This window comes from Bufo bufo, chromosome 3 (genome assembly GCF_905171765.1).
Source record: "Bufo bufo chromosome 3, aBufBuf1.1, whole genome shotgun sequence".
NCBI classification, from domain to species: domain Eukaryota; kingdom Metazoa; phylum Chordata; class Amphibia; order Anura; family Bufonidae; genus Bufo; species Bufo bufo.
This window is the reverse complement of record NC_053391.1, coordinates 450,179,267-450,196,705: the sequence shown is the minus strand read 5'-3', so window position 1 is coordinate 450,196,705 and position 17,439 is coordinate 450,179,267. Positions and strand designations below refer to the sequence as shown.

General features: G+C 42.2%; 1 protein-coding gene across 1 annotated transcript in view; it reads left to right on the top strand.

Annotated features, from left to right (window-relative positions):
* VWA3B (von Willebrand factor A domain containing 3B) overlaps nt 1–17,439 on the top strand; it is a 185,442-nt gene that overhangs the window by 141,095 nt on the left and 26,908 nt on the right. Inside the window, exons 28-29 of the mRNA XM_040425122.1 lie at nt 9,446–9,540; nt 9,886–10,024. Coding sequence (XP_040281056.1) covers nt 9,446–9,540; nt 9,886–10,024 — 234 coding nt within the window. The remainder of the gene's footprint in view (nt 1–9,445; nt 9,541–9,885; nt 10,025–17,439) is intronic.

Sequence of the window (17,439 nt, the reverse complement as noted above, 5' to 3'; positions counted from 1 at the left end):
TAGTAATGCTTTTTGTGTGATAACCCCTTTAAGATAACAGTTAGGGAGGGTTTACACTCTACATTTTTTTTGTGCACAATTTGATAAATTTCTAGTGCATCTTGTGACAACTGTGCATAAATGACCCAAAGACATTTTTTCGGGTGAATATAAGCATTGCCATGCTGAATTTATTCCGAGATGCTAAAATGTGTGCCGTTTCAATTGCCGCTAGTAAACAAGAGTCTTTATCAGATGACCTCCCAATGTCATTCGGCGATCAGTAAAGTTCTTCACACCTAATTAAGAATTTGCCACGTCTAAATAATCGTCACAAGAATTGTAGCATGTAAACCCAGCCTTGCTATGACTGTGATTTCATTTCGAGCTTTGCGCATCTCTGTCATATAGACACTGAAGCTGCCTTTACTAGAACGGACTAGTGACTCTTTATGAAGTTACATAGATTTTTTGTTAACGCTCACAATGCAGAATATACAGTAGTCAGGTTCACAAACTGTGCGTACTGTTGGGGCACAATGCTTATCAAAAAAGGTAAAACAAAAAAAATAACATTTATTCACCTATTTTCTCCCCATCGATTCTAGCGTTTTGCCATCCTGATCCTCCCTGCCAGGCTGTTTCTCTTGCTGCAGCACTGATGTGCCCGTATACTCCACGTGACTGCTGCAGCCAGTCCCTGGCCTCAGCAGTCATGCACCATATTCTACTTATGCCACTGCTTTGATGCAGTGTTTTCTGGAGTATATAGACTCGTCACTACTGTAGATATTGTGATAGGGGATGAAATAGGCTAGTGTATGTTTATTTTATTATTTTATGACAAATGCTGCCTTAGCTTAATTTTTGTTAACAACCCCTTAAATTACTAGGCAGGGTTGGACTGGTCCAAGAGACTACCAGAGGTTCTTCTTTTGTGGGCCTAGGCTCTGACAATGATAGTTCCCACTGGTCCACGAGTACACAAACCTTTAGGTTTATAACTGAATGCTTGCCAGATTTTCGATATGGATAGGAATTTTGCTTGTGCCAGGTAAGGAAATACTGTAAAAATTAAATGACTTCTAATAACACTTTTTTTTTTTTTAAACCGAGACATGGAGGAATGGGAGGAGGTAACTGTGTGATTCTGTTCTGCCAAAAACGAATCATTCATGGTTCCACCTGTGTTTCTGCTAGCCCTAGGGTATGGGTCTGTCAGGATCCATATAGTTTAGATTATTAGTGGGATAAATCTAATGTCTAGGGACAATTTTATCTTCCCCTTTGAGGCTATGCTGCTGAAAATATATAAAGAATTCTATATCTGTCACCCAATTTATTGCTCTCCTTACACATTCTTCTGATCAGACCTTACTTTAGCTGAGAAAGGATCTGCCTCTAGGAGCCCACCCCAAACCTTCTACCTATAACAGGCTCTTTAAATCACATGCCCTCCTATTGACTGCCAGATGGAAATGGAAGGTATCGGGAGGAAATTAATACTTGTGTTCTCTCTGCAAGATTTCTGCAAGAAAGACTGTTCCAGGAAAATGCAGGAAACCTATGGATTAAACATTGCTACACGGTTTACGTACAATTCAACCATTTCAGATTAACCCTTCCTGCCTCTCTCAATCTTAAAATATAACTAGTTGATGAATTATGAAAATCCGTGGAATAAATCAGTATTGGAGATCATCTTGTAGTGATAACTTGCTGAATATACAGTCAATAAACTGGTGCTTGGAGACCCTACACCATTCCTACCTTTGTAATAGTAATCTTGGTGTGATATTACTGTTGCTGTTGTTGACTTGCTATGCATACATTTAAAAAAGGACTCTGGCAAGTTTATCTGCCTTTTATAATGCAGCATAGGCTAATATCAAAGAATAACGAACAGGCGCATGTGTATGACTTGTGTATACTTGTTTCAGTTGGTTTCTATGACATCTTGATCCCTCTTCCCTTCTGATGTGATTGCAGTCTCATTTGTAGCCTGTATTTCCCAGTATGCTTATGGTTTTCCAGAGGCAGAGGGGCAAACTCAAGTCTTTAGGCTACTTTCACACTGGCGTTTTGGCTTTCCGTTTGTGAGATCCGTTCAGGGCTCTCACAAGCGGTCCAAAATGGAGCAGTTTTGCCCTAATGCATTCTGAATGGAAAAGGATCTGCTCAGAATGCATCAGTTTGCCTCCGTTTCGTCTCCATTCCGCTTTGGAGGCGGACACCTGCCTGCAGCGTTTTGGTGTCAGTCTGACGAAACTGAGCCAAACGGATCCGTCCTGACACACAATGTAAAGTCAATGGGGATGGATCCGTTTTCTATGACACAATCTGGCACAATAGAAAACCGATCCGTCCTCCATTGACTTTCAATGGTGTTCAAGGCGGATCCGTCTTGGCTATGTTAAAGATGATACAAACTAATCCGTTCTGAATGGATGCATGCGGTTGTATTATTTGAACGGATCTGTCTGTGCAGATCCATGACGGATCCGCACCAAACGCGAGTGTGAAAGTAGCCTTAGTTATAAACTTCCCCTGACTCATACATTGCTCTCCCCGTCTCCTGTTTGTAAAGGCCCCTTTACACAGGACGATAGAGCAGGCAATTGTCGGGAAGGAAGCGTTCCTTCTATGCTATCGCCTGCTCATCAGTGAAGGGAATTGCTGTATTTACATGCAGAGATCTACTCCATAGTATAGGTAGGAGCAATCGCTAATGTCATCGCTTGTCCTCATACTGACTCATTGTTTGCAACAATTTTTGCGTCCGCACAGACGATCTATTACCTGATGAATGAGCGTTTTGCTTGTTCATCGGATAATCACCAGCACTTTCGCACTAGCAGATGATCTCTAACGAGCGTTCCTATGATAGATGATGATAATGTGGTTCACAGGAAGTCAAGCACTAGACTGGCGATCAGACTGGGAATCGCATGACATAGCTGCCCATAAATAAGTGGTTCAAAATGTATAGATGCAACTAAGCTTCAATCAGTCAGTTAACATTATATGCCAAAAAATACTGGAGCGCTTCCTTTAGGCTACTTTCACACTTGCGTTTTCAATTCCGCTATTGAAATCCGTCATGGGATGAAAACGCTTCAGTTTTGTCCCCATTCATTGTCAATAGGGACAAAACTAAACTGAACGAAAACGGAATGCACCAAAATGCATTCTGTTTTGTTTGGTTGCACTCCCATCGCGGACAGTGGGTAAGTGGCATCTTGTTCATGTCAATGGTACCTTCTCTAAAGCAAGGACATTTCTACATACAACTTGTAATTGTAGAAGAATAAACAGTACCAGCCTTCATAGAATAAAAAAATACCCACTGTATACATGTGCTCATATACTGTATGTTACATATATGGTAAAGTTATTACAAGAATATGATTTCAAACATAAACATTATAAAACCTACTAAATCATAACACATCAGCTAATGTGTGTGTTTTATTCAAATGTTGTCCAGTTCTCTTTAAAGCCATCCTTTTTGTTCTGGATTTAGTATGCCACTATACACAGCAGAAGAAAAGGGATTCCAAAGGTTACTTTTGTCATAAATTTGGGTAAAGGACATGTTACATAACTCATGAAAGAATAAAGTTACGTTAAAACCAAGCACTTTTGTCATAAATTTGGGTAAAGGACATGTTAAATAACTCATGAAAGAATAAAGTTACGTTAAAACCAAGCACACCATTGTTTTTCGTGTGAAATTCCCAATAAGTTTGATGTGTCACATGACCCTCTTCCTATTGAAAAAACTAAAGTTGGATTCAAAATGGCCAACTTCAAAATGGCCGCCATGGTCACCACCCATCTTGAAAAGTTTCCCCCCTCACATATACTAATGTGCCACAAACAGGAAGTTAATATCACCAACCATTTCCATTTTATTAAGGTGCATCCATATAAATGGCCCACCCTGTAGATTGGGAGAATGTCTTGGCATATGTAGAAAAACTGAATGTAGATGCAAGATGTGCTTTAAATGTAGCTTTAAACAGCTTGAGAAGGTTTGTATTTAGCCCATTACATATGTTGCTATCATTTTTTGTCTTGAATTAGAAAAAAGATATAGCTTCTTTGACTAGTTTCAGATGCCCGATGCATTTTACACCCCTAATACTTGGATCTCCTGGTCCTACTCACCCAAACATAGATTACCATAGAACCCTATAGTGTGGTAAAGTCCTTTCAGCAAACTGCCTGAAGTCCAGATACTGATCATAGAATACAGCTACATTACGCCCATCTGAAAATGGTCTAAGATTTTCTTTGTATTAAAGTGGTATGCCCATCTCAGACGTTGATGGCCTATGGCTAGGATATACCCTCAGTATCAGATAGGTGCGGGTCCCACCTCTGGCTGGCTCAGCTATTTCTCGCAGTCCCATTACAGTGAGCGGAGAGCTGGCTGTGCATGTGCAGCACTCTTTCCATTCACTTGTATGGGACTGCTAGAAATAACTGAGCCGACTCTCGGCTATTTTCAGATCTCCCATACACTACACGCGCTGTGTGCTCTCCTTCACTTCATAGGCCCCTTTCTGCAGATAGGAGCCGCTCCCACCTTTCTGACATTGATGGCATCCTAGCGATATGAGGATATAATCGTTTAAGACAACAAAATGTTCCATTCATTTGAAATTCTTCTGCTTTCTGGTTGGAATAAATTGCATCATTCCTACATGAAGGTTACATGGCTATGATAATGACATTATATAAAGGACTTGCGTGTACACGCTGGGTACACACACCTCTGTGATCTGCAGCTCGCGCACTGCATTACTTTTCTCCATTGTATGCTGAAATCCAGTATTTCCACAGTCGAAGCAGACTACAGACTGATAGCTCTTGTGGTAATATATTCCAACGCAATTCAGACTTCAAGCTCCTGCACATTATTCATGTCATTTAGATAAGGCAAAGAGCTGACTAGTGCGGAAGTACTCCTGAATGTCTTATACGGCTTCTATTGTCACATCTTACAGCTATTATACCATCTGGATTGAAAAGTTGTTGGTTCTTGAAGCTATGCATTAATGCAAATGGTTGGAAATGGATTAAGTGCCAGAGTTAGGCTACTTTCACACTCGCGTTTTTGGTGGATTCATCATGGATCTGCAAAAACGGATCCGTTACAATAATACAACCGCATGCATCCGTCATGAACGGATCCGTTTGTATTATCTGTAACATAGCCGTCATGAGCTCCATCGAAAGTCAATGGGAGACGGATCCGTTTTGTATTGTGCCAGATTGTGTCATAGAAAACGGATCCGTCCCTATTGACTTACATTGTGTGTCAGGACGGATCCCTTTGGCTCAGTTTCGTCAAAACACTGCAGGCAGCCTCCAGAGCGGAATGGTGACTGATCGGAGGCAAACTGATGCATTCTGAGCGGATCCTTTTCCATTCAGAATGCATTAAGGGCAAAACTGATCGGTTTTGGACCGCTTGTGAGAGCCCTGAACGGATCTCACAAACGGAAAGCCAAAACGCCAGTGTGAAAGTAGCCTTACATTATATTCAGAGTAGCTGTTTCTACATAAAATATACAAAATAGTAAAGCATGTAGAGATATTGTAAAATATTTTATTTGAGTATTATGTAGACAAGGGAACTGACGATGAGAACTGGAGCATATGCAAACCATACAGAAAGGTTTCCCTATGCCACTCAAACGCCTATCTCTCCCGCTCCCCCCATATGCATTCCTGCTTGGCTTGGCCAAGTATGCATGTTTTCAAAATTTTGAGATGGGAGTAAGCAGCTGCTAGACACTGATGACCGAGAACAATTATCCAGTCCTGCTCATCTGGGAAGCTCTTCACATTAAATGGTCCTGCTGAAATTGGTGGATCCAGCCAGTGTTACTCAAATATGTATGGCCGACCTTAAGGCCATTTACATAGACCAATGTTACAACCAATTATCATAAATGACCCAAACAGAGATAAATCTGCTCTTCTGTATGGGGACAAGAGATCACTACAGGCCGAGCTGCTGCACAGAAACAATGGTTTTTGGTGCCAGCCAAACGTCACGTTTACCCAATGAACAAATATTTGCTCGTTCGTCAGGCAATCGCTGGCACCTTTTACACAGGCCAATTATCAGGAACAAGGGTTTCTATAAATGCTGATCCCAGATGATTGGCCAGATAGGAGCAATGGGGGCGTTACTGTTACACCTAGAGGCTCTGCTCTCTCTGCAACTGCCGCTCCCGTGCACTTTAACCACTTCCAGACCGGGCCATTTACCCCTTCCTGACCAGGCCTAATTGACTCAACTAAATTTGAGTCAATATGTTTTACCTTTTTTATTTATAAAAAAAATCCAAAATTTAATGAAAATGTGAAAAAATGAACTGTTTTCTAAATTTGAATCTCTCTGCTTTTAAGACAGATAGTGATGCCTCATAAAATATTTATTAATTAACATTTCCCATATGTCTACTTTATATTGGCATCCATTTTTATTAATGTAATTTTATTTTTTAGGATGCTAGAAAGTTTAGAATTTTAGAAGCAATTTTTAAAATTTTTGGAAAAATTCCCAAAGTCAACTTTTTTAAGGACCAGTTCAGTTCTGAAGTCACTTTGTGGGGCTTACATAATAGAACCAACCCATAAATGACCCCATTTTAGAAATGACACCCATCAAACTATTCAAAACTGGTTTTAGAAATTCTGTTAACCCTTTAGGTATTCCACAGGAATTAAAGCAAAATAGAGGTGACATTTTAAAATGTCACTTTTTTTTGCAGATTTTAAATTTTAATAAAATTTTTCCTGAAACACATCAAGGGTTAACAACAAAACAAACCTCAATATTTATTACCTTGATTCTGCAGTTTACAGAAACACCCCATATGTGGTCGTATACCGCTGTTTAGGCACACAGCAGGGCACAGAAGGCAAGGAGCGCCATATGGTTTTTGGAGGGCAGATTTTGCTGGAATGGTCCTTGGGCACCATGTTGCATTTGAAGAGGCCCTGAGGTAACCCCACAGTGGAAACCCCCAAAAAGTGACCACATTTTGTAAACTACACCACCCAATTAATTTGCTACCCCCTTTTTCCTGAATACAGTAACACCCCAATTGTGGTCGTAAACTGTTATTTGGGGATACGCCAGGGCTCAGAAGGGAGGGAGCAGCATCTGGATTTTCTAACATGGAATTTTCTGTCATGGTTTTTAAGAGCAATAACTTTTTTAATTTTTTGTTGAATGAGCTGCGTGAGGGCTTATTTTGTGCGAGACAAGCTGTAGCTTTTATTTGCACCATTTTGGCGTACATTTGGCTTTCTGGTTGCTTTTTATCTCATTTTTTGAGAGGTCACAAAAAAAGCTGTTTGGTGTCATTTTTCTATTTTTTTTTTTACACCATTCACTTGATGGGGTAGATCATGTAATATTTTTATAGATCCGGTCATTACGGACGCAAAGATACCAAATATGTCTGTTTTTTTTTATTTTTACATTTTACACAATAAAAACATTTCTAGGAAAAAAAATCATGTTTTGTGTTGCCATTTTCTTAGAGCCATATTTTTTTCATTTTTATTGCTATAGTCTTGTGTGAGAGCTTGTTTTTTGCGGGAAGAGGTGACGTTTTTATTGCGACAATTTTGGCGTACATACGACGTTTTGATTGATGGATATATTTTTTGTTAGGTGAGGTGAAAAAACTGTTTTGGCAGAATTTTTATTAGTTTTTTTTACACCATTCACTTGATGGGGTAGGTCATGTGATATTTTTGTAGCGCCAATTGTAACAGACGCGACAATACCAAATATGTCTTTTTTTTTTACATTTTACACAATAAGAGCATTTTTAGAAAAAAAAACTCGTTTTTGTGTTGCAAATTTAATAGAGCCATATATATTTATTTTTTTTGGCTATGGTCTTGTGTGGGGTCTCATTTTTTGCGGGATGGGGTGACATTTTTATTGCTACCATTTTGGGGTACATACGACTTTTTGATTAACATTATGTTTTTTGGGAGGTGAGCTCACAAAAAAATCTGTTTTGGTGCAATGTTTATTTATTTTTATTTTTTTACAGCTTTCACCTGATGGGTTAAGTTATATGATATTATTATAGAGCTGGTCGTTGCGAACGCGGTGATACCAAATATGTCTATTTAAATTTTTTTCTTCATAGAAATGCCTATTCTTGTCCGCACAAGAATAGGACATGTTCTACTTTTTTCCGGAGCTGCGGACCCGAAGATCGGGTGTACTCTCCGCATCCATTCCATCCCCATAGAGAATGAATGGGTCCGCATTTGCGGACGTGTGAATGGAGCCTTAACATCACCACACCTGGCCCTGACTTCTTCTAAAGTCAAAGTGCAGAGGGGTGGTTGTAGAAAGAACTGAGCCTCTAGAAGTAACAGCAACGCCGCTGTAGCTCCTTGAGGCTCATTTATATTAAAACATCATTTTTCTCAGCAATGTGAACACATATGAAGATGGGACCAACAAGGATTCCTTCAGCTGCCAAGTGCACATGTAACAGGAAGGTACAAATCTGCTGACAGATGCCCGTTAGCCGACTTCATTTCAGACAATAACGATTGTTGTTAAAGTTCAACAAATGAACATTCATTTTGGTTGAAATCGTCCTCTTTGATCAACTTTAGACTAATGTGTACGGCCACCTTAAGTCTGCTGGGCAGTTAAACCACATAAATGGTGTATCCATCATTCCTTTTTCTATGTGTGTCTTGTTCATGGTTATCAGTAAAGAAAGAGAAAGTTTCTGCTTCGGCGCGAAATCACTGGAGAAGACGGTCTTAATGCAAGAATTCTTCTTGTTTTAATAGAAACAGCGCGTTTCGGGGATCACAATCTCCCCGTCATCAGGTTTCATAATGATACGGTTCATGGTTATATCTTGGAAGGGAAACTCCAAAAGTAGTAATAGTCTTTGTTTTGAATGTTGGGTCATTATTAAACAGCTTTTTAATATCATAAGGCACAGAGTAAATGAATTACCTGTTATTGAATAGAGGTTGAAGAACTCCTTGACTGGTTGGTCAGCTCAATAGGTTGCCATCTATATTATGACAGAGAACTTTGCTTGTAGGCAAATCCACTGCTAACACCCCATGTAGTGCTAGTTTCCTAATCAATTCTAGAAGGAAAATGCTACATGTTGAATGGAAAATCAGTAGTTCACTTGCTTGTGACATCTTTCCATTTGGGAGATGTTCAAGTTGGATCATGGTTGCAGTAGTTTATTTTACCGCAATGCTCAGGTGATGCTGCGTTCCTGTGGGGCACTGGCCTAAAGGTCATTAAATGACTATGAATATGTAATTACATTTGAACTGACTTTAGTTTAATATGATCTTGTGAGCTGAATGTATAGTTCTTTAAACTTTATACCCTCCACTCAACTTCTTTATGACGCTAATAGTAGTTTTCCTACAGAAAGAAATCTTTTAGCTGAACACGTCATCAATAAACTGGAGGACCTAGCCTCACAAGTCACCCAATATCAAACTGAACAAAAGGAGAATCAAAAAGTAAGTGTCTGAATATAGGCCAGGGGACTGCATCATGGGGACTCATAGGATGTTGTTTTTTTTTTACCCTTTTTAGAACTTTATTGCATTTACATATTGCAACCATTGAATGAGCTGTTTAAATATGTCCATGCTGTAGTATATTCATTTCATAGTAAACTTAATTGGGAAACTGGTGCCAAAGTGTATAGATATATAGAATAAAAATAGTGGAATTTCTTTGACCTGAAACTGTACACTGTGTGTATATATTGTACACTGTGTGTATATATAATGACAATGACGTTCGTAATGTGTATATACACACAGAAATTAAATGTTACCATTTTTATGATTGTTAACTAGGCAATACAGGTATACATTAAAGAACTAAAAGAACGTGGCTTACAACAGGAAGAAAAAGACATTGCAAAACAGGAAATCAATTTGCTTGAGCAGCTGAAATTGCTGATGCCCATTAAGAACACAGAGAAGGAGAGGGATGGTAAGCATACACTTGTCTTGCTATGTGAGCTGCCTTTTTAACTGTGGTGAATGTCACCATTGATTATGCTGCCGTTGTGGAAGGAAAAGTAGATTTGGAGCAAAAGCTAGAACCGTACTTTGGCACTTCACTGTGTAGGTCAATAGGCCCATTACATAGCTTATGCTGATAAAATGCTTGACCTACACAACTTATTCACCCATAAGCTGTGATAACTCTTAGTAATTTATCTTCCAGCCTACAGGATGTGTACAGTTAAACTAAGAGCTTGAAGCCCAAACTACTGCATATAAATGCCTTTATAACATTGCTGCAGTTATACCTTTGTGAATAGTTATCAACTTCATAAGCTCTTCTATGTACAGTATATGTGGATGGGCATCATGTGACCCCTACTACTATGATGTTGAGGGAAGAAGGTTTTTTGCACCTACCACCTAAAACTGTTTACATGCTCTTCCACCCCACAGCAGCATTGCGGATCAGGAGCATTGGCAATAATGAAAAGGGTTTTCCAAGACTTTTCTATTGATGTCCTATCTTCTGGATAAGTAATCAGTATCTGATCGTGAGGGTCCAACACCCGGGACCCTCGCCGATCAGCTGTTTGAGAAGGCCCTGGCAGCTTTCTCACTACTCAACCACCACAGCTACATCCATTGTATAGCGCCTGTGCTTGGTATCACAGCATAGCCCCACTCACTTCTATGTGGCTGAGCTGCCCCTTGGCCTGTGATGGCTAACCTCCGGCACTCCAGCTGGGGTAAAACTACGACTCCAAAGATGTACACTTGCTTGGCTGTTCTTAGGACTCCACAGAAATGAATGGAGCATGTTGGGAGTCCTAGTTTCACCACAGCTGGAGTGCCGGAGGTCAGCCATCACTGGCCTAGGCCATTTGACTGAGGAACGTGTTGTCACTGGCCGAGGCTAAGCTGCTTCAGCGCTACTGCGAGCACCACTGCCTTCTGAAATAGCTGATCAGCGGGGGTCCGGGGTGTTGGACCCCCACCAATCAGATACTGATGACCTATCCACAGGATAGGTCATCAGTAGAAAAGTCTTGGAAAACCCCTTTAAAGCAGAAATGCTAGTAGTCAATGTCATAACTATTTTTAATGAGAGGTTAAATGACAGTGATACCTCCCACAGGAGACCACCCATTTGGGGTCTCCATTCCTTTTAGGCCATTTTTTTTGTCAACGACTTTCCTCCTTATTATACTCCATGGACACTATACCACTATAAGCAGACCACTCCCCAATCCAGCCAGAAATCATTTTTAGGAAGTTTTTCAGTGGAAACCCCTTTAATAAGCCAAAACCTTTGACTAGCATGCTGTAAATCATCTGGAGTGAGCAGGAGCAGGAGACTTGCCAGAGACATTAGGGGAGAGAAGCTGCTAGTATCATGTTGCATTATTGGCGCTGAAAAAATAAAATGGAAGGAGTATTTCCAGCATCGGGCATCATAGGAGGGAGGCTGTTCTAGGATGGGAAGGTGCAGCTCATATCATGCTGCAATGAGCAGCCAGCATGATTGCTGAACAAGGAAGCATGCAGACTGCCACTGAGGTGTCAGTGAGGAAAAGGAAGGGGTCACCATGGGGACTAAGAAAAGAGCGTGGACCACCTACAGTTTATGGACTGGGTTGGCTTGTGTACAGTACCAAACCTGTTTGGTTCTCTGCAATTCAAAAAGTTCATATTCTGAACCACTTCTGGCTAACATAGAGATTTGAATTTGTAGGAAAATATATTGTATATCTTTATAAACCGGTGTGCCAAATTTCAGGCAAGTTAATAGATTTCTTTAAAGGGGTCTCTGGGCATTAAGTCTAATTAGCCCACTGTACTAACCTGTGGAGGGAAGATGTTTTACATAGTACTCACCCTCCCTTGCTCCACGTATGGCACTTGCGTGCGAGTGCTACAGGCCCTTTTGCCCAGGTCCCGACCAGTTGCATTCGCTTCCTTTCCTGTTCAGCTGCATTATAGTCAGTGCAGCTGAACAGGAAAAGAAGGGGCCTCATCCAGTCAGAACCAGGGCGGAAAAAAGACCACACAGCGCGCAAGTGAAATCGGAGGAACGGGGGAGAGTAAGTACTATGTAAAACATCTTCCCTCCACAGGTTAGTACCGTGCCCTAATTAGACTAAATGCCCAGAGTACCCCTTTAAGTTGAAATAGAAAAATGAAGTGGGACTGGAGGATGAATGTTTGTATCTGAAACCTGGCAATGCAGACTTTTTGAATGACCCTTGTATGGGTAAGGTATGCTACTGCATAGACATAGATTACATTATGAGGAATTACAGGGAAATCATGTTTTAACACTATAAGCATGCGGATTTCATGGAATTAAGGAGCCACAATAATTTAAGCGATAGTTCTGTTGAGTTTTTCATTAAACTGAGAAAGCTGACATAACAGCCAGATGTTGCGTTTGTTCTGCCAGTAAGACAGAGACACACAACGGATTACAGATACATTGCATATATTCCTAGAGAAATTAAACATAACTATTAAGCAGTACAACTGACTTTACTGAAAGAAATACACAGTATATAAGATCTGTCTAAGAAGATTCACGCACTTCATCTGTTAAGTCTTCAAGCAAATCCTGTCCTGGTAGGAACATTGAGAACTAACTGTACAGTTGGTATAATTGCTTTCCTGCAAATGTCTTAAAGATTAAGAGATTCTTTTTTTTACACTGTACAGGGTTAATGAAGGCAGCATTTAAAAAAAACACGGCGGAAGATTTAGTAAAAATTTGCTGTCCGATCTGCAGGCAGCATTCTATGAAGCAGGAGGAGCTGAGCAGATTAATACATCGTTTTGTGGAAAACCATTCAGTATAAAAAGGCTACATGCACACGAACATTAGGGCTCCGTGCCCATGCTGCGGACCGCAAATTGCACAGACCGTGGGGCAGCCGCATGCGGATCGCGGACCCATTCACTAGAATGGGGTCCACGATCTGCATCCGACGGTCCACACCGCAAATAAGTAGTGCATGCGCTACTTTTTTGCAGTGCGGAGGCGCGGCCAGAAACACCACGGAAGCACTCAGTAGTGCTTCCATGGGGTTCTGATCTGTGCCTCCGTTCTGCATCTCCGTGATTGCGGACCCATTCAAATGAATGGGTCCACGATCCGTGATGCGGAATGCACACGGCCGGTGCCCGTGTATATATGGCCACGGGGCACACGGTCGTGTGCATGTAGCCTAAGGCCTCATGTACACGGCCGTTGGGCGGCCATGGCTGTATTGTAAATGGCGGGTCGGCAATCCACGGCCGCCGGCCGTGTGCACCACGCATCACGGATGCGGACCCATTCACTTGAATGGGTCCGCAATTCCGGAGATGCGGAAATGAGGAGGCACGGAACACCGGAAGCACTCCGTAGTGGTGGTGGTGTTTCTTTCCGTTGTTCCGCACCGCAAATAAATTTAACATCATATTTTTTTGCGGTGGACAGACCACGGACTCATTCAAGTTGAATGGGTCCGGCCCGCTGCACGGATGTTGCCCGTGCATGCGGCCTAACTTGTCATATATATTCCTGTTCATTCTGAGATTAGAAATCCAGCAGGCAGTCTTAACAGTGACATCATTCATTTTTTTATTTAAAGGGGTTGTCCAGGTTCAGAGTTGAACGCGGACATATCCCCGTCTTCACCCAGGCAGGCCCTCTGAAATGAGCATCGGAGCATGTCATGCTCCAATGCTCCCCTTTGCCCTGCGCTGAATCGCGCAGTAAAAAGGCTTTTATTTTTTGGAGATCCAGCAATGTACCAGGCTGTCTATAGGGAAATTAGAAATTAAATTAGTTCTTATTCTGTGCATCAGTTGTGATTAGTTTGTGTCACTTGCATCAGAGATCTGTTATTTTTGAATGGAGAAGGCCGTTTTCACACTTTCACATCAGCTCTTTTTCCGTTCTTCTGCTCCATTATAGGAGCAGAAGAACAAAAATAACGGAAGTGCTGGATTTCGGCAAATAACTAAGAGGAACAGAGTCTAACAGATCTCATTGAATGTAATGGGATCTGTTAGGTTTCCATTCGGGAGAACTTTTTTAGCAGAGAAAAAAGTCCTGCATGCAGGACTTTTCTCTCCATTCTTTTTTACGAACTCTGTGACGGAATCCCCGAACAGAACCTCCAACGAAGATGTGAATCTCTGACAGAAGTGGCACAAACTGATCAGAACTGATGATCAAAAAACACGGATCAGTTATGTTTCACTTTTAGGTTCTTCTGACGGGTCAGAAGAAGAGAAAGCTGAACACATGTGAACTCAGCCTTATTTGTGCATTACATGAAATCTATTTCCTGTGAAATAAAAATGGCATTCTTATTGAGCTGCAGATTGTAATTTCAGCGAAGTCTCATGCAGCATCCATTCCTCTTGTAGCAGCTGCTTTGCCACTTCTCATTTGGCTTTCTTGAGACATCAGGAGATTAGTTTTATCCCCATTACCAGGATTACTCTAAATCTGGCAGTGGAGAAGTAAATATCGCTCTCGATCACGCTGCTGCCATAATTCATATTACATATTACACCTTTATGCGTTTAGCTATCTGTGTATACCACATATGTATAAAAGGGTACACTGTATCTCTGTTACATAATTAACAACAGAAAAAGAGAAACTCGCCAGTTTGTTAGAATTCATGCTTCCAACTATACATGTGGTTTAGCGATGTCTACATGATGTGACAAGTTTTACAAGGAGCACTGTAAAGTAATATAATATCAAGATGTATGTTGTGCGCGGCAGGTCTTTTTTATACGGTCTCCTAACATAAGCAACATGCAGCCGTATGCTAAGCATTCTGTGATTAACAGATTGTCCAGTGGATCCCGAAGGATTTGCCTGCAGTTTCAGAAAGTGACTGGTGCATGTGGTAGATGAAAGATCAAAGATGTCAATGTTCACACTGTGTACAATGTAAGGCCATGTGCCTGGGCAAAAGGCAGTCACACCATGACTACTTGATTTTTCAGCATGTAAAGGGTTTTCTGGGGCTGCAAACCCCTTTCCATATTTACAGGCAGGGGATAAAATAAAGACTCACTGTGCCTGGTGCTCCGGTTCCTCAGCTTCCAGTCCCTGCTGGACCAGAAGTGTGTGTGATAAAGGTGGCCAAATACACAGGATGTGCTCCAGTTAACATGGCTGTTTGGTCCGGTCAGATGAGCACTGTATTTTCAGTAGCACAAAGGAAGAATAATAATTAGTTGTAAGCTACCACTTTTCCCCTGTGGAAACCTATGGATTCTACTGAAATCCTATTACAAACTGAAGGCACTGCTGTCTTTGCTCCCATTAAGATCACTGGGGTTCCTTCAAGCAAATGTTAACTGGATTTCTGTTTTCTGCAGATCTTATCTAAAACACTAAGCAGTCATAATTTTTGTACTAGAATTAAAAGAATTTTCCCTGTTTAGAATTATTCATATACAGTAGCAGTGCTGAGACCATTTAGCGTAGACTAAAGTCTCTGTTCTACAAACTACAAAATTCCCTTTAAGAATTTCAATTTGTCACAGCTTTTCTGAGGCTCAATTTACGCTACATTTTGCATACTCTTGGAAATTATGCCAGCTAATACAAACATGGTGCACCTCAGGCCTCCTGGACCGCCCACAGCAACAGCGCTGTAACATCAAAGCCGCCACACACGCCGCAGGTACCGCCCACATCAGCGCGCCGGCGGGCAATAAAAACACAGCGCAGCTCAGGCCTCCTGGACCGCCCACAGCAATAGCGCTGTCCTACACGCCGCCCATACCGTCCACAATTGCGGCGGCCAATAAACACAAGGCACACCACACGCCGCTCGGACTGCCCACAGCAGCGCGCCGTTATTATGGTGTGCTGTGTCAGTTTGAGTGCCGCAATTAAATGAAATAGAAGTGCCGCCATTACAGTCCTGTCAGACACAGATACAGCAGCTGCTGCTGCCAGCAGTATCAGCCACCAGTTGCTGCCAGTGGTCTCAGTACCACCAGTCAGTGCCAGCCATCTTAGCCATCAGTGATTGCCACCAGTCACAGTGCCAGCAGTCTCAGCAGCACCAGTCAGTGCCAGCCGTCTCAGCCACCAGTCACAGTGCCCACAGTCTCAGCCACCAGTCAGTGTCAGTCGTCTTAGCCATCAGTCACTGACAGCTGTCTCAGCCATCAGTCAGTGCCACCAGTCACAGTGACAGCAGTCTCAGCACCACCAGTCAGTGCCAGCCGTCTCAGCAATTAGCCGCAGTCAACAGTCTCAGGCACAGCCGCAGTCTCAGCACCACCAGTCAGTGCCAGCTGTCTCAGCCACCAGTCACAGTGCCCGCAGTCTCAGCCACCAGTCAGTACCAGTCGTCTCAGCCACCAGTCAGTACCAGTCGTCTCAGCCACCAGTCAGTACCAGTCGTCTCAGCCACCAGTCAGTGCCAGTCGTCTCAGCCACCAGTCAGTGCCAGTCGTCTCAGCCACCAGTCAGTGCCAGTCGTCTCAGCCATCAGTCAGTGCCAGCAGTCTCAGCCATCAGTCAGTGCCAGCAGTCTCAGCACCACCTGTCAGTGCCAGCCGTCTCAGCCACCAGTCACAGTGCCCGCAATCTCAGCCACCAGTCAGTGCCAGTCGTCTCAGCCACCAGTCAGTGCCAGTCGTCTCAGCCATCAGTCAGTGCCAGCAGTCTCAGCACCACCTGTCAGTGCCAGCCGTCTCAGCAATTAGCCGCAGTCAACAGTCTCAGCCACAGCTGCAGTCTCGGCACCACCCGTCAGTGCCAGCCGTCTCAGACACTACTGTTCTAGCGCCCATTATTGTAACGGACTTAATGTCTAGTATGTATATCAGTGTGCAAAAGAGATAGTTGTCAGACACTGATAACATCTCCTCCGCCTACCGATAGCTGTTCACAGGAAGTGGAAAAAGCAGAGAGAGATAATTCATTTACTGAATCATTTTCCATAAAACTATATATCAATCTGCTCAGCTCCTTCTGCTCTATAATGTGGTGCTTTCAGATTATATTGCATTTTGTGGTGACAGGTCCTCCTTAAGGCTGCAGGAATTTGGATACCACACTTAGCTGCTGTTTGTAATATGAGGAAATGTGTCAGTGACTGTTCAGCAGAACATCATTGCATTGTACATATTGTTCCTGTGTTTGCCATGTGTCGACCCTCAGAAGAGTAGAAAGTGGCCCACTTCTCATCATCTAGCAGGAGAAATGACTTCCTTTCATCGCCGCTGATAAGACCACTCATCCAATCACTCACATGTGCTAATGATATGGAGGATAAAGTAGGAAAACAGAAACCTTTGAAATCCCTCTGCCTTCCAAATCTGCATCCTGAGCAGTAATGAGGGACTGTTGCAATGAAAGCAGACCTGTACTGACGAGGG